The sequence below is a fragment of the Callospermophilus lateralis genome, chromosome 7 (genome assembly GCF_048772815.1).
Source record: "Callospermophilus lateralis isolate mCalLat2 chromosome 7, mCalLat2.hap1, whole genome shotgun sequence".
Taxonomy (NCBI): domain Eukaryota; kingdom Metazoa; phylum Chordata; class Mammalia; order Rodentia; family Sciuridae; genus Callospermophilus; species Callospermophilus lateralis.
This window is the reverse complement of record NC_135311.1, coordinates 102,345,928-102,363,423: the sequence shown is the minus strand read 5'-3', so window position 1 is coordinate 102,363,423 and position 17,496 is coordinate 102,345,928. Positions and strand designations below refer to the sequence as shown.

Below are 17,496 nucleotides of genomic sequence, written 5' to 3'. Positions count from 1 at the left end.
CCCTATCACGTCTCAGTTCGCATGGACCAACTCAGGAATGTCCTTTTCCTCTACTCCACCCTCTGAAAAGCCTCCCAGCCCCCCAAGGCCAGTTCGATGCCTGAGCCCCTCCACAGCCCCTGCTTGGGCTGCAGTTGGAAAGAAACCCAACCAATGGTGACAGAGCAGAAGGCTGACTGTCCCTCTGGCAGGACCCCAGAGGTCCCCGGTCCCAGGAACTGATTCCAGTTGCTCAGAGTCAGGGATGGGATTGTTCTGGCTCCTAAAGGTCCTTCCTTGGGGCCCAGAATTTCCTGCTGTCCCACCCATCCCTCCAGGGTGTGAGGTGTGATCCCGGTAAGATTCCACATTCCTCCTGTGCTGAGACCCAGTTCTCTTCTTGGGGGGACCAGCACCCTGCTCCTGGTTTGCCCAGAGAAAGCAGAGACTGAGGCATGAACCAACAAATGAATGAAAGAGGGGAAGAGTGACCGGGGCTCACCAGCCTCTCCAATGCTCATTTTCAGTTCAAAACTTATGGAAGACTGCTATCTGGAACCAATTTCATTAATTTCCAATGGGGACACACCTGTCTCCTTTAACAGGAACCCTCCCCTTGGCCAGATTCCACGACTCTCTTTTAGAATAAATGTGGGACCATTTCTGCCCCTCAAGCTACCTCTTACAATACCCCACAGAGACTGCCCCTGCCAAGGTAGGGCCATATTGGTAGCGTTTAGAAAATTCTTGAGGTTGAGGGCACATGTGGGTACGTGGAACAGTTTCAGCCTTGACTTTGCTGCAAGATCCTGGGCAAGCCATTTCCTGCTCTGGGCCTCAGTTTCCTCATTTGTCTAATGGAGACATCTATCCCTACCTGCCTGGGTGCTGTGAAGCTGGAAAAGTAGGCAGAGAAATGGCTCAGTCCAGCTCTGGGACCAAAATAGAGCCCCTTCCTCAAGAGCCCAGGGCTGCTCAGCTAGCTAAAGTGGCCTCCAAACCCAGCACCATCTGCCTTAGATACCAAATAGGCAGGAAGTGGCATATACTTTACTTATGTACCCCCCCTTGGGGGCTAAACTCCTAGCTTGACACTTCAGTCTCAAACATTTCTTCTAAAGGGGACAAGATTGGGATCAGCAAGCCTGGCATGGAGCAGAGGACCACATTTCCTCTGTGTTGTCTCAGAAACAGGCCTAAAACCATAGGGGCAGATTCTCCTCGTCTTTGTTAGAAACTGACAACGTGATAGTGAGCTCCCTGTCTCTGGAGGCATTCAAGCAGTGGCTGAGCAACTGGAAAAGTGAAGAGGTAATTCCCATGGAGATACAGTGTGTAGATCCTGCTAGATGATTTTGAAGGCTCCTCTTGCCTTTTGGTCTAGGACTTGATGTTCTTGTGAAGAGTTACCAGTGTCATTCGAACCAGCCTCTCCCGCTGGCCTGGAAGGCCCTCTCAGGGTCCGGGACAGGAATACTCATCGGACCAGTCAGAGCAGTGCTGCACGTGGTCCTGGCAGAGAGTCCTTGGGATACAGCTGCAGTATTTGAAGACAGTTGGAGAGCAGCGCCACCACCCAGCGTCACAGGGTGGGCATGCAGTCACTGAGAGGATAAAAGCAGGTAGGAGAACCACTGTGGAGTCCCGGAACACTCCAGGCCCCAGGGCACTCCCTAGCTCTGAAACCTGCCATAGCTCCCCATAACCCCACCCCATCTGACATGGGCCGACTGTGTTCTTGGAGAGAATTGAGACTCCACTACTCAGTGTTTCCTCCCTCACCCTGCCTGAGCCTCAGTTTCTGCATCAACTCAAGATTGTTATTAAGGAAGACAGTAGTGCTCAAATATGAATGGCTGCTGATTCCCCCTCCCTATCACCTGCTCTACCTCCCAGCCTTACCCTAACTCCAGCTATACCAACCCCTGAAGGTTCCCCAATGGTGCCTCACAGACTTCTCTCCCTTGCCCTGTACCCTGTACCCTGGACTTCATGTCAGCCTCTGCCTATTGAAACCCTGTCTATTCCCCCCGCCCCTCGGTGTGGGGCAACACACCCAGGGCCTTGTGCATGCTAGACAAGTGCTCTGCCTGTGAGCTACATTTCCAGTCCCTTTTCTTTTATTCTGAGACAGAGTCTCGCTCAGTTGCCCAGGCTGGCCTCAAACTTGTGATCCTCCTGCCTCAGCCTCCAGAGCAGCTGGGATTACAGGCATGCACTACCACGCCCAGCTGTTGAAACCCTGGTAACTTTCTAAGACTGGCTGGAATGTCACCTCTCCTGAGAAGCCTCCCTTGGCTCCTTCAGGGCCCAGCATTTCCTTTTGTCGTCAGCATGATGTGAGTCCTGGAGGCATCCTTATCTGACCCCTGACTGTCCCCCACTGGAATCTTGTACCAGGCCCAGGCCCAACAGTGTTCTGGGCGTGTTTGTTGATTGAACACCGGGGAAGGGATTTAAAGGAGCAAGACTCCAGACAGGGAGTCAGGAGACGGGTTTTCACCCGAGGTCCCTTTCTGTCACTTGCTGTCCCTTCTCCTCCTGGTGCTTCAGCTTACCTACATACAAGTCGGGTCCAGCCATTCTTGCCCTGCTTTCTTCATGGGGAAAACCCAGGTTCAAATCCCAGGTGGGCCATGCATGTCTCCTTACATGATGACCTCTGAGTCCCAGTGTCCTCATCTGTGCCCTCAAAGGTAAGTTGCCCCCAAAGGAGAAAGAACGGCCAGGAGGCCCTGAGGTAGTGAGCACCCCACCCCGGGGCATTCCAGCAGGAGTAGAAAGCTTCTTCCCGGGATGCAGGGAAGGCAGGTAGAGTGGACCCTCACAGATTCCCTGGTCAACCTCTGCCCTCTGGCCACGGCCTGGCCACCTGCCGCAGTCCCTCCTGTGCCAGTCCCCCACCTGGGCTCAGCTCGTCTGAGCAGTCCCCGCAGTTGTTGATCCCATCACACTTTTGGTCTGAGTAGATCCAGGAGGCCAGGTCTCCACAGCGGGCCACGAGGAAGCTGGGGAGGTTCTGGGGCACATCTCCTGCAGAGGGACAGAGGAAGCAGGAAGAAGTTCACACCCAGCCACAGCTCCCTCGGGGCTATCTGGAGGTGGATCATCCTGGCCACCCTGGCAGCTGTCAAACTCAGGGTCACTTCCTGCTCGTCCCAGGAAGGGCACAGGTCTCGGGGGAAAGGAGGTCAAGTCCACGGAGAGGAGTACTTATTTGCCTGTGCATCCAGCAAGAGGCCCAGAGGGCTGCCTCGCCCTTCCTCACCCCTGCCCAGCTCCGTCTCCCCACCACACCATTGCTTGGGCTATTTCTCCTTCCAGAAAAGTCTCCTTGACACCAATTTAAAATCATTCTGCCTTCAAGTCCAGGCTCAAACCCCTTCACCTCCAGGAAGCCTCCTCCAGCTGGAATGTAACGGGTGCCATTCTTGCACTTGGGTCTCAGAACTAAGCAGGTGTGGCTTATACGCCTCATGAGAGGGACCCAGAGCGCCTTTCTCAAAACTGTGTTAGGCGGCCGTGTGACAGGAAAACCCAAAGTTCACACAAACTTAGGCCACATCCATACTGGAGGGAAAAGATCCAGACTGGGGAAGAGACAAGTCTTTGTTCTTTGGACTGTCCGAAGTGTGATGGACGTTTCTGGGGCCTGACTAGGGAGAGGGACATGGGCAGTTGGCATGTGCTACACTGGCAGAATGGGAAGGAGCAGGAACTGGGTCCCCTGGAGGATGACTGTGGGAGTTGAGGGTGTGACCTAAAGAAGGGGGCCAGAGAGGAACCCCCAAATCCATGCAGAACCACCATCACAGGGGAAGGATTGAAAGGTGGTCTCTTGGGGCAGGGGTTGAGGAGAGAGCTGGGCTGGAACCAGTCTGGGGAAGCTCTGGAAACAGCAGTACTTGCAGGACAAGGCATGCCTTTCCTTGGGAAGAGCATCCAAAGCTGGGGGTGGCCACCCCAGGCGGCAAGTTCCCCATCCCAGGAATATGCAAGCAGAGGCTGGTGACTTGTCGGGGCTTTCAGCAGAGGGGATGGATAGGAGCTGGGGCACCGACTAGAGACTCTTCAGGGTTTGTGTGCCAGGCACTGTCCCTGCCCGCTCGGCTCTGCTCTCCACCTCATCAGGCTCTCTCCCCATTGGGGCTTCAGGTACTGAATCTCCCCCCTGCTGCTTCTCCTTCCTCCTGAGATCTGTCAGGCCTCTGGGGTGTGGACCCAGGTCTTCCCATCCATTCATCCACTGGTTCATTTAGTATCATTCCAGGTACCCATCTGTGCCAGAGGGCCCCAAGCTCAAGCAGAACGGAACTGCCCCAGGGGAACTGAGTCCCATGGAGCTGCAGAGATGACACCAATATGCCTAGGGCTGGGTCACAGGGAGGCTCGGCAGTTGTAGGACCCTCAACCTAGTGCAGGAATCAGGGGAGGCTTCCTGGAGGCTACTTCACCCTTGAATTCTTTCCTGAAGGACGAATACAGGTCCTCTGGGAGTGGAGGTGCACAGTGAAGGCATACACGCGTGTATACCTGACTGAGGCGGGGTGGGGACAGGGGTTTCCGGCCAGAGGCACTGTATCCTCAAAGGCCCGGGGCCTGACTTGCTCAGAGATGGTCAGGCTTCAGTGGAGCTGCAGGGAGAGACGAGGTGGGGGCCGCCCTCGGGAGGGCTGATCTGGGCAGGGCATGATCGAGGGGCACTCACGGCACAAGCTCTCATCCTCGTCATCGCCGTGGGGACAGGTGCGAAGGCCATCACACACCTGGCTGGCGGAGATGCAGCTCCTCCGGTCCCCACACAAGAAGCCTGTCCTGTTAGTCAGCGTCACACAGGCCTGGGCCCCTGCGTGGGCAGGGGGAGGCCCCAGAGAGTCAGGGTGGTGCTCACAAGGGCAGCACCTAGGCGGGCCCTGAGCCCCTCTCAAGCTGCACCCTGAGAGGCTGGGACAGCGTGCCGGCCCTGGACTCAATGGTGGGCATTGTTTAAGTCCCCGTGTGGCCTCCTGTCAGCTACATAACCTTGAGCAGATGACCTGACCTCTGGACCCAGGGAGGGCTTCCCAGGGGAGAGCTAAGTCTGGCACAAAGCGACCCAAAGCCCACCCCCGTAGGACTCATGTGGGTGCAGTAAACGCACCTAGAGCACAGAAGGCGCACAGTCAGCCTCGGTCCGGCTCTTACTGAAGACTTATCTGCACTCTCACAGGAGGCTCCGGGGACAGTGCTCCACTCAGGGAAACCTCAGAAGCAATGTATTGGGGCTGTCATGAGGACTGTGGGTCATGACCCCTCTCATCTGGGCTCAGCTTCATGGTTCACAGAGCACGGTCTCAACTTCATCCCATTGTTCCCCAAGCATCCCTGAAATGTCATTGTCACCCCCCCTCAGAGAGAAGAGACACCCACATATTCACCCCTAGGGCTGCTCCTAAGACTTAGGAAAGAAGCCGGCAGATGAGATGGGTGGTCCCCTTGCCCCAGACTGTTCACGTGTAAGTGTGTGCTCACTGGGGGTGGCAGCAGGTTTGTGTGCATGTGTGTGTGTGTGTGTTCATGTGAGCCACATCTCAGCTCCTGGCACCCTTGGTTAGTGTGAGAAGGCCAGCAAGACACACACACACAGACACCCACACTGCCACACGCATGCTCATACAGACATCTGCACCTACGTGCACAGTCCCACGCAGACACACATACCCGTGCGTACAGGTGCGTGCAAACACACTGGCACACACGGTCTCACAGACACTCAGGTGCACACAGGCATGGGACTGCGACTCCTTGCGTATTCCCAGCTCTGCTCAGTCCCCTGTTCCTGCACAGGAATGTAGAGGACTGTGAATTTCACTCTCTCCCCATCTTGTCCCCTTACACCCACCTGCCTGGCGGCAGAGCCATCTGTTGGAAAGGCAGTTCTGCTGACACCCTCCCTGGCTCAGTCCCCTTCCCACTTTTCCTGTCCTCTGGTCACCTGGCAGGCCCTCCTCTTCATCCTTCCTCCCACCCCAGGGACCCGCACAAGCTGTTCCCTGTGCCTCGGGTGCTTTTCCTGACTTACTCTCCACTAACCAATCTCCATTTTTTTCTTCTCACTTCGGTTCCCTTTCCCTTTCTCAAGGTACCCACCCTGACTCCCAGATTAGGCCAGAATCCCTGGCCCAGACTCCCTGTCCCCCACTAACCGTGCGCCCCACTGGACCAGTGCCCACACTGCTCTCCAAACAGCCCCATGAAGGCCAGGACTATGTTGAGTTGCTCTTCATGGAGGCTGGCTGCAGAGATGTGTGGGACATGTCCCTGTCCTCAATGGTGGAGACAGACACACAAAGGGACAGTGCCACCCAGGGTGGCCAGGATAGGGGAAGAGAAGTGTGGAGGCTGTGGGGGCTGAGATGAGGCACCTAACCCAGCCTCGGCGTCAGGGAAGGCTTCCAGGAGGAGGGGACATCAGAGCTGGGTCTTCTCAACATCTCGTGTCATAGATGTGAAAACCAAGGCTCAGAGACGTGGGTACAGTGTGTGTCTGCGTTTGCATCCTAAGGAATTATGCAAAAAGCACTTGCAGAAGCCAAGGAGGGCTGGGCTCCCCGTACCCCGCAGCAGGTCTGACCCATCCCCTCGTGACCACCTGATGTGCGTGAAGGGAGTCCAACGATGGTGACCAGGGTGATGAGGGCCGCGAGCAGGAACAGCAGGAACAGCAGGAAGGCCGAGAGGCAGGCTCCACGTCGGGAGCAGCAGGGGCCGCAGGTGGCTGTGAGGGTTGGGTCACATGTTGATGCTGCAGCCAGTGGCCCAGGGGTCCCCTGCACTGATCTGGCCCCAGCAAGCATCCCCACAGGGAAGGCCAGGGCAGGAGAACTTTCCAGAAAGAGGACTCCTGTGTCTTCCAAGGGGCTCTGGCTTCTCCCTGCCAACCCACTACCACCAAGTGCTACCCAGCTGGCCTCTGCTCCAGACCTCATCCTCCACAGTCCTCACCCGCCTATGCTCCAAGCGGCCTCCTCAGGATGCAGAAATGGAAACCTGTGCATTCAGTCCCTACTGTGGGGCGGAAGTGACATCAAGCCCTTCACAATCATTATTTCTATTTTTCAAAACCACCCTTTATTTATTTTTTTTGGTACCAGGGATTGAACTCAGGGGCGCTTAACCACTGAGCTATACCAGCCCTTTTTTTACTTTTTATTTTGAGACAACATCTCACTAAGTTGCTGAGGCTGGCCTTGAACTTGTGATCCTCCTGCCTCAGCCTCCCAAATCGCTGGGATTACAGGTGTGCACCGCCATGCCCAGCAAAACCACCCTTTATTTTGATGGATGAAGAAACTAAGGTTCAGAGAAGCAAAGGTCCAGTTTACTCTATGAAAAGCTAGGATGTGAGTCCACACTGTCAAATGCCACAACTGGTATCCTTTCCAGGATTTTAGTTGCTTGTCCATTCTGAAGCCTGTCAGTACATTGGAGTCCCAGCTCCACCCCTTCCTAGGTGAGCAACATTAAGTCACTTATTTTTTTCTGTGCTTCAGTTTCCTCATATGGAAAATGGGGACCATCGTATGGGTCAGTTTGTTGAATTAGTGTACCAGGACAGCATTTGCACACAGTAAGTGCTAGGTGTGAGCTATTCTTAGTGTTTATTGAGCATCTCTCTTGTTTATAGCAGTGATGGGAGACATCCCTGTGCTCCTAGGACTACATTTTGCTCTCTTGCTGGCAAAATAATGAAAGAAATCTTAATTGAGGACCTTCTGGGTATCTTGCTCTGAAGAGGACACAAAGGTAACTGTGGCTCTGATTTTGTTCCCCAAAATTTTATGGTTGCATTAGAAGGTGAAGTATGAACACAGGAATGAGTGTGGGCTACTGTCAGGTCCAGGTCACAGATACCTCCAAAAAAAAAAAAGGGGGGGGGCAGGAGCAGGTTGATTCATTTCTGTGACCAGCTCTGAGGCAGGCACACAGTAGGTGCTTTGTGAATACTTTGGGATATACTCACCCAGAGGTCCAGGGGAAGGCTATCAATTTGGGTGAGTTTGGGTCATTTCCACTCAATCCACTCACTTGTTCAGAGCCACCTGCCAGTTAGAAGTGGACCTGGGTGGCGTCAGGTGTAAAGGGTGCTAAGAAAGTATGGGCCAGGTGCCCCGTGAGCTCCATGCAACTTCAGAAGCATGGGCGCTACCCCTGCAGGGGAGGCCAGGGAGGCCTAAAGAGGGTGTTCCAGGAGAGGCCATGGAAGCCTGGAAGCTGGTGGATGGCCTGCAGGACAGGATGTGGGCGTGCCCTGTGCTGGGAGAGGTGACAAAAGCAGGTCGACGACGGGAGGCTCAGGGTAAATCTAAAGCCAATAATCCCTGCAGCCCTGGCGGGTAAACACAGGGCAGGTAACCCGGGAGACAGTGCAAAGCTGGGCAAGGGGAGGTGTCCTGCTCAGCCAAGCAGCCACTTCTCAAATATTTGTGCAGCACAGGCTACTTGCAAGGTGGGGTCCCCGGGGGAAGGGAGAGGGGGGACTCAGTGCTGAACCTGCTGAACTGAAGCTCACACCCAGGAGAAGATGACATACTATAAAGCCCCAAAAGCTTTATGTGTCATTGCCTCCCTGGACAGATGGAGGAAAGGAACCTGCTGGTCCGGCAGCCACGCCCACCGTGAGCTAGGACTTGGAAACAGAAACACCAGTGCAGAGCAGCAAAGGCCCTGGGCCGGGCACAGTGGAGCGTGCCTGTGATCCCAGCACCAGGGGAGGCTGAGGCAGGAGGATCGAAAGTTCAAAGCCAGCCTCAGCAGTTTAGAGAGATCTTAGCAACTTAGTGAGATCCTGTATCAAAATAAAATATAAAAATGGCTGGGGTTATGGCTCAGTAGTTAAGCACCCATAAGAGAAAAAAAAAAAAAAAAAAAAGCAGTGTGCTTTGCAACAAGAGGGACCTTGTTTAGAATTTCAACCCTGTCTCTCCCACCTTCTAGCTGGGTGATGGTGACCTGGTTATCCAAACCTCCTAGCCTCAGCTGTCTCATCTGTTATTGCTCTTAACAACCCCCTCCCCAACAGCTGTTCTGAGGATTGAAAGAGACTGTGCAGAGCCAGACACACAGTAGGGTGGATTCTTTATAGCTGTTGCTGTTGTCTGCCTCTCTCTGGGTCTGTTTTGTCATAGAGCAAACGTGGGTCAAGACAGGGCACATGGGAGACACTCAATAAATACATGCTCTTACTTCCCTTTGCTTCATAAAGGCAAAGAGAATAGCCCTGGTAGCACCGTGAGTCAGGGGCACATGATAGGTGCTAAATAATTGTGTGATCCTGGGGTCTTGATTCCTTAGAGGTACAGAGAGTTGCCCACGTCACTCACCGAGTCAGGGATTTGACTCTGGGCTCCTTTCTCAACATTACATGGGGGCATTGTAAGCAGCGCAGTGCCTGTGAGGGACACAGCACACAGTAGGTGCTCCATAAATGCTTGTGCATGGAGGTAATGAACAGTCCTATTAAGTAATTGACTGTCGGCATGACTGGCCAGGAAGCTGGGAACAGATGCCATTGACATGGGGGGGCAGAAGACAGTGGAGGCTTGGACCCTCTTTGTGCCTTTGCAGCCGGCTGCTGGGCTCCAAGGCATCCCCACCCGAGGGAGGAGGCCCACAGACCTCAGGTCCTTTACCTTCCCCTCCAGGGCGGGCTTTGGTTCCAGCAGCAGCATTGCGGGTGACATCCCCCTGCCCAAAAGAACAGAGCCTTAGGAGAGGTGGTGCCCAGCCTCATGGCGTCTTCAGAATGGGAGGCTGAGATAAGAGGCCTCAGATAAGACTCCTGGTCCCACAGCTGTAACTGGGAGTGCCCCACACTCTTGCTACTGCCTCCCATTTCCACTCCCTGGTGGGGCGGAATCCCTTTTCCTCTGTGGTCCACTTGGCAAACACTCATCCTGCAACTTGCTCTGGCCGCTCCTCCCTGGGGCCCTTCTGCCACAGTGCTGATAGCTTCCCCATCTCTGTGCACCTGGCTCCCGGCTCCCGCCCAGCACTGGCCACTTGAACTCTGGCTGGTTCACCTGCTGGGACCCCTGCCATGTGATAGGGTGGGCTCTGACTCACCGTGGTGGTCCAGGGGGGCGTCTAAGGACCCACCTTTCCTCTCCACTCCTAGGAGCAGGGTTTGCCATTGGAGGGCAGGAGCCAGCTCAGGGCAGCTCTTACCTGGGGGAAGATCTTGTTCATGCCTCCAGCGCCCGGACTTCAGGAACAGAGGCAGAGAGCAGAGAACTCAACAGGTACCCTACCTTGTCACCAGGGGCTACCTGGAGGAGGGACAGCAGGAGGCCGCACCCTCTTCTGTGGGTGGTCCCCTCCCAGCTGCCTCCCCAGCAGAGGACTGGGCAGGGAGGCAACGCTCAGTCTGACAGCAGCACTGTAGGTGAGATCCTCACTCCCACTGCGCAGATGAGGAGCCCGACGTTCAGAGAGGGAGAAACCACCCTGGGCTCCAGGTCACACAGTGGGTGGAGGGGTGAGATTTAAACTCTGTAAACTTTTTAGCATGTACTTTTTCCTCCACATCAAAGGTGAGACTGCAGCATCTCAAGGCACCGGCTGCACCGGGGTGCTGGGTACAGGCAGAAATATCCAGAGTTACATTCCAGGGCTAGAAAGCAGGGGTCATTTTCTCATGGATGTTCTCCTATTCAGTTAAGTAGGAAATATCAGCTGAAAGAATATGCATTTGCCACCAAAGTTACAAAGCAAATATAGTTTTGGATTATTGTCTTTTAAAACATGGCACTGTGCGTTTTTAGTTTTCCTGAGATGGCATCCGAGGTGGGGGAAGTCAGGGAGCTCCTTCCACACACCAGTGTGGTAGGGTTTCCCCAGCAACCTACTCCACTGCTCAGGACACTGGGGCTCTAGAAGTTTATGGGACTGGTCTAAGGACCAGCACTAAGAGAAAAGAGGTGTCACCTTCTGAAATAAGTCCGGGGGTTTCAGGCAGGGTCCCTCTGCACACTGTGTCTGGTGCCCCTGGGTTTTCTAACCTGTGATCATTGGAAAATAGAATCCTGGAGGGTGGAGGGGATGGGCAGACCAGGGACAGCCCTCAAGAGGCAACAAATGACACTGGGAAAGGCTAAATCCCAGGCCTGAAGAATGGGGTTCTCCTTAGGGCCCTCTCTCTGGCTCTGGCTTGGGAAAACCACTCTTTCCCTTCCATAAAATAAAGGGATAGGCTGGAGGAAGGGGTGTTTGAGTTTAGGATTCCCCAGAATCAGACCCCAAGACAAGAACCAAGGGAAATGGATATAAGTGGGAATGAGCCCAAGAAACGTGGGCTGGGAAGGGAGGGGAAGGGGACAGGGACAAAGGGCTTCACCAAGGGCTCGTGGGCCAGCCAGCTCCCACTGTGCTAGTGGAACAGGGCCCTTCTGGGGCATCCAGGAACCTGGTGGAGAAGACACCCCTGCGGTACCCGACTGGAGGCTGAGGGCTTTGCAGCTTTAGTCCCCATCCCTGCTGGCCATCGATTGGCAGTGGCTGCTGGCTGTTCATTCCTGGCCCCGCTGACCTGCAGTAAGCAAAGAAAGGTCAGTGCTGGCAGCTGCAAGCCCGCTGATGTGCCCTGAAGCAGAAGGGGCTGAGGGGGATGGGCTCGTGTCATTGACTGGTACAAGCTGTGTGAAGCTTGGGTTCAGCAGGATTCTGAGGGCAGCTCGGTGATTGATTAGCGATGTCTGCCATGGGTGTGAGAGTGGAGCATGGCATCATCCAGGATGATTAGGTCATGCCCTCCAGACTCTGGATTTTTTTTGACTTCTTTGACTTTAGCCTCTGGCTTTTTTTAAATTTTTTTATTCTTTAGTGTTCCTTTAGAAGATGACTCTTCAGGCATGGGAAATGTCCCTTTATTTGGGTTTCTGCTACAGTCCAGGTGGAGCCACCTCTGACTGTGCTCAGGCTGTCACCAAGAACCATGAGGGAAGGGCAGCAGGGACCTGGCAAGATGGAGGAGAGGCCCTGTACCTCGATCCCTGAATTCTTAATGTCACAGTCCCCGCGATCTATAACCCCGACCCTCCAGGGGAGGGGAAGAATGGAAGGGTTGTAGCTATTATTTATTGAGCAGCTACTAAGCTCTAGGCACTACACCATTCACATTACACACATCCTCACTTGACCCTCACAATAACTCTATGACATAGGTAATATTACTCATTTTATTGATGAGGCAACGGGTTCAGAGAGGTTAACTAACTTGCCCCAGGCCACACCGTGTATAAATGCCAGAGCTGAGATTTGATCCCAGGCTAGCTTTGACTGAAAGCCTGTGGACTTGCAGAGCTGTTTACATCCCCACTGTTGTGTATGAGAGTTTCTTTTTTATTCCTCACATTTTTATTGGTATATTATAGTTGAACATAATGGTGGGATTTGTTGTTACACGTGTACATGCACACAATATAATGATATAATTCCTCCCTCCCTCCCCTCCTCTCACCTCCTGGTCCCTTTCCTCTACTGACCTCCCTTTGATTTTCATGAGATTCCCCTCCTCCCCACCTTTCCCCCACTTTTTCCTCTCTAGCTTCTGTATATGAGAGAAAACATACAACCCTTGACCACCTGAGTTTGGCTTATTTTGCTTAACATAATGTTCTCCAGTGTCATCCATTTTCCTGTAAATAATATAATTTCTTATTTCTTTATGGCTGACTAAAACTCCATTGTGTATATATACCATATTTTCTTCATCCATTCATCCATTGATGGACACCTAGGCTGGTTCCATAGTTGGGTTATAAACATGGGCATGTGTATATCACTATCATATGATGACTTTAATTCTTCAGAATAAAGACCAAGGAGTGGGACAGCTGGGTCATATGGTGGTTCCATGCCTAGCATTTTGAGGAACCTCCATACTGATTTCCATAGGGGTTTTATTAATTTACAATCCCACCAACAGAGTAAAAGTGTTCCTTTTTCCTCCAGATCCTTTATTATTATTTGCAATTTCTTTTTGTGGGGTTGAGGGTACCGGGGATTGAACTCAGGGGCACTAGACCACCGAGCCACATCCTCAGGTCTATTTTGTATTTTATTTAGAGACAGGATCTCACAGAGTTGCTTAGGACCTCACAAAGTTACTGAGGCTAGCTTTGAACTCATGATCCTCCTGCCTCTGCCTCCCAAGCTGCTGGGATTACAGATGTGCGCCACCACGCCCGGCTGTTATTTGTGTTCTTGACGACTGCCATTCTGACTGGTGTGAGATGAAGTCTCAGTGTAGCTTTGATTTGCATTTCCCTAATTGTTGATGATGTGGAACATTTTTTCATGTATTTGTGGGCTATTTGTATGTCTTCTTTTGAGAAGTGTCTGTTTAGTTCATCATGTCAGAAGAGAAGCTAGCACAGATTTCCTCCCATTCTGTAGGATCCCTTTTCACATTTCAAATTGTTTCCTTTGCTATGTGGAAGTTTTTTAATATGATGCCATCCCATTTATTAACTCTTGGCATTAGTTCCTAAGCTTCAGGGGTCCTAATGAGAAGGTCATTGCCTGTGCCCACATGCTGGTGTGTTGACCCTACATTTTCTCCCAGGAGTCTGTTCACCACCAACCTGCTGACCCTTAGGGCTGTCAGACTTCTGACTCCCGCCATCCTGGCGGCTGCAGCTGGCAGGTGTCAGGGTCTGCAGTCCTCTTCCCACCCAGGCTTGCTCTCAGGTGCTCATTTCGGAGCAGGAAAAATGACCAGTGTGGGGTGGCGGGGACAGTTCTAGCAGCAACTTAAGACAGAGGAAGAAGCTGGAAAGAATGGTCACAGGTCCTCAGGTCCCCTCGAAGCATCCAGGACCTCTGTTAGCAGAGCAAAAGGAAACTGGGACTCAGGGAGTGCCATGGTCTCATATTACAGCAGTGGGAACTCAGGTGGGGTGAGGACTTGCCCCAGGCCACACAGCAGTCAGTTTCCTGACCTGCCCGTGCTCCAGCAGGTGGCCACAGGACCTTCCCAAGGGCCTCGACTTCTTCCTCACCTGTGCAGAGCCCCCGGCTGCCAGCCCTGACTGCCCCAGCAATTGTGCCCTAAGGGCACCAGCCAGATGCTGGGCCCGAGTGGTCCCGTCCCCTACTCTCTCCTCTCTTTCTGGGCAGTGAAACACTCAGGGGCTTTCATTGCAGTTGTTGGGATGGTTCTCTTGCAGAGAAGGGAGGGCATGGGCTACATTGTACAAAGCCCCCTCCTCCCTGCTGGGGCTTCGGGGCCAGAACTGAGAGAACATCTAGCAAGAGCACAAGCTTTGGAGATGATAGTCCAAATGGTCCCACCACTAGCAGTGACCTAGCTTCAGGTTTTCCGGCACGTTCCATGACTAAAATACTCAAAGTCACTCTAGGTGAACTGGGCTGCACGAGATAATCACACAGAGACAGAGAAATGCCTTTTTCTTTGGGTCCTGTGACGGCTTCTCTGACTTTAGGGGTCCGTGGAAAGAGAGAGAGAGAGAGCAGAGCTGAACCCTTTTTATTGGGGAGAATCCATTCAAATGAGGCAAGGGGTCAGGTTTCAGGAGGCTGAGTCTAGCTTCCTGACATCTGTTGTCAGCAGGTTGACTGACATCTAGGGAGGCCTCGCCCATCTCAAGAGCTGTGTGGGGATCATGGCAGAGCTAGTAAAAAGCTCAGAGCGAGGCCCGTCCAAACAGAGGGGCAACATCAGTTCAATCCACGTTGTGTGCTCAGTGCTCATAGTTCACACACACACAGCCTGTGGCTGGCTCGCCACATCTCCACATTCCCATCGCTCAAGGCTAAGGCGTGTATGTGACAGCTCCCGACACTTTCCCAACTTCTCTAAACTTCTTTTCCACTTGTCCCTCAAGCAACGTGGCACCCCAACAGGTAGATCTCTCTTTCCTCCCTTCCCGACCCAATACCACACCAAGCTCACTCTCTTCATTTGCTCCAGTACCTCTCCACCCCCTCTCCAGTTTGGCCTCACAAAAGAGGTTTCACAAAAAAAAATATATATATATATATAAAAGTAGGAGGAGTCATGTAATAAATTGTGTCTACCACTGAGTCAATGCTCATTTCCATTTAGTCATTTTTGCTTCAGGTTTTTTTTCTATCAGTATGGCAAAATTGAAAGCCTATTTTTTCCAATTGCATTCCTTCTCTTCCTCTTTGGACTGTTTCCTCAATATACTGTGGATGCTTTTACTCTGTGTGTTCATATGCATAAACTATATAGGACTGCACTTAAGGGATTTTTTTCTCTTTTCTTTTTTTTTTTTTTTTTGTACTGAGTTTTATTGTACCCAGGGGTGCAGCTTAACCACTACTCACATTTCCAGCCCTTTTTTAAATTTAGAGACAGGGTCTCACTGAGTTGCTTTGGGCCTTGCTAAGTTGCTGACGCTGGCTTTGAACTCATGATCCTCCTGCCTCAGCCTCCTGAGCCATCTGGGATTACAGGCATGTGTCGCTGCTCTACCTGGCTCTTCCTTTCTTTCTTTTTAAAAAAATTTTTTTAGATGTCGATGTACCTTTATTTTGTTTATTTATATGTGGAGCTGAGAATTGAACCTAGTGCCTCACACATGTTAGGCAAGTGCTCCACCAACGAGCCTCAATCCCAGTCCCTTCCTTTTTTTTTTTTTTTTTTTTTAATTTTTATTTTTTTTTGCAGCACTGGGGATGGAACCCAGAGCCTATCACTGAGCTATACTTCCAGTCCTGTGATACATTTTTAAAAACTTACATAAATATCACTAGTGTACTTATCTTTCTTGCTCTTTATCCACACAATACATGCAGAATCACACTGTAGTGGGGGGCAGCTTCAACTTTCCCCATATTGTCAAACTGTGAAATTGGCAGTGCCAATTTGCCCTCTATTAGTTGAGTGTTAGAGTTCCTGTCTCCCCAGGCTCATTAGCCCTTGCAAACATCAGACATCCTGACACTTGCCACTCTGTTAGGTGTGAAATGGGATGTGGTTTAACCTTCACTTCTTTAACTATTCCTGTGGCTGCCACCACTTGCTAACATTTATGAGTGCTTGCTGTGGCCACATGCTGTCCTGCATGCTTTCTGTATATATCACCATCCTAGGACACAAGACTATCAGTATCTCCATTTTACAAGTGAGGAAACTGAGGCTAAAAGAAATACAGTTCCTTGTCCAAGGTTCACAGCTGAAAAGTGTCAAAGCCAGGATAACACACTCATCCCCACCTGCCACCTCACTGTTAGCAAGTGTGACCTGTGGACCAGCAACATCCACAGCATCTGGATTCCAATTAGAGAAGCAGAATCTCTGGTCTCAAATTGGATCTCAAAACCAGAATCTGGATCTTACAAGATTCCCAGGAGATTCGAATGCATGATAAATTTGAAAAACCCCTCCCCGCCCACCCTGTGCTGCCAACCCCCTTACAGATACATCGGTCTTATGGATTTCCTCCCTGGCGAGTTGCTTTTTCTTATATGTCACCCTTTTTTTTAAAAAAAAAATATATTTTTTAGTTGTCAATCGATCTTTTAATTAATTAATTAATTAATTAATATGCTGTTCTGAGGATCCAACCTGGGGCCTCCCACATGCCAGGCAAGCGCTCTACACCGAGCTACAGTCCCAGCCCCAATGTTGCCCATTTTTAAATGAATGTTTTCTTTTTATTCATTTATGGATTAACTTTATGTTGAGGGAGGACCACAGGTTTATTGGGGCTGCAACACACACACTCTCTATGTCACAGGACAATGGCCTGCATGTGTCACCTTGGACAGCTGGGCCCAGAGGCAGTAGAGTATACTCTCCTCCCTGGTGGCCCAGACCCAACTGAGTCCTTTCCTCCTGGCCTCTGGGGTGGGCTGCAGGCCTGGAAAGGGGAACAGAGCAGATGAGTCCAGGAGGGACCGGGGCCACCAGGGGCTTGCCTGCCTCACCCCAGAAACCATGTCACAGCAGCTGAGGGAGAGCACCTTCACTGGGCCGGTCTCAAGGAACAAGTCATCCACAACAGTAAGCCTAAGAGAAGTTGAACACATGGCCCAGTTTACACACATTGTAGAAATATTCCTTTAAGACCTCCATGAAGTTGTGTCTGTGTCCAGATAGGCCAGGTAGTGGTTATAAACAAGTGACCCAAACAGGGACAGACCTCAACCGCATGGCACATTTTCAGGGAAGGAATATAGCAACTGGTTACAGGAGGGGTCTATGTTTTATATGTTTAGTGTGACTTAATCATTAGAGACTTAGAGCGTGGGGGCTGGGCAGTCAGGAAACCATTTGTGCAGGTTCAAAGCCTAAATCAGGAAACCAGGTTGCAAGAGTTCAAAACCCATTGTTACTGGGATGAAAGTCCAGAGCCCAATGTTTGCCTTCTTTCTCCCTGGGGGTTGTTACTCTATATCCTTCATTGTCATCGGCATTCACACTTGATGCAGGAGTAGAGGCCAGTGTAGCATTGGTAGATGACAGTAAAGTCCCCTAACATGGCAACC

General features: G+C 51.8%; 1 protein-coding gene across 2 annotated transcripts; it reads right to left on the bottom strand.

Moving 5' to 3' along the window:
• Nucleotides 1–1,434: 1,434 nt before the first annotated feature.
• Nucleotides 1,435–10,206, bottom strand: Ldlrad1 (low density lipoprotein receptor class A domain containing 1). Of its 2 annotated transcripts, XM_076863421.1 has the most exons (5): nt 10,186–10,206; nt 9,651–9,705; nt 4,688–4,825; nt 2,884–3,012; nt 1,435–1,583 (listed from the first exon to the last, which is right to left on the bottom strand). In XM_076863421.1, the coding sequence occupies exons 1-5, from the start codon at nt 10,204–10,206 to the stop codon at nt 1,435–1,437; spliced, it is 492 nt and encodes a 163-aa protein (XP_076719536.1). The 2 variants fall into 2 exon arrangements, with proteins under 2 accessions (XP_076719536.1, XP_076719537.1); XM_076863422.1 differs by lacking the exon at nt 4,688–4,825.
• Between the last annotated feature and the right edge of the window lie 7,290 nt (nt 10,207–17,496).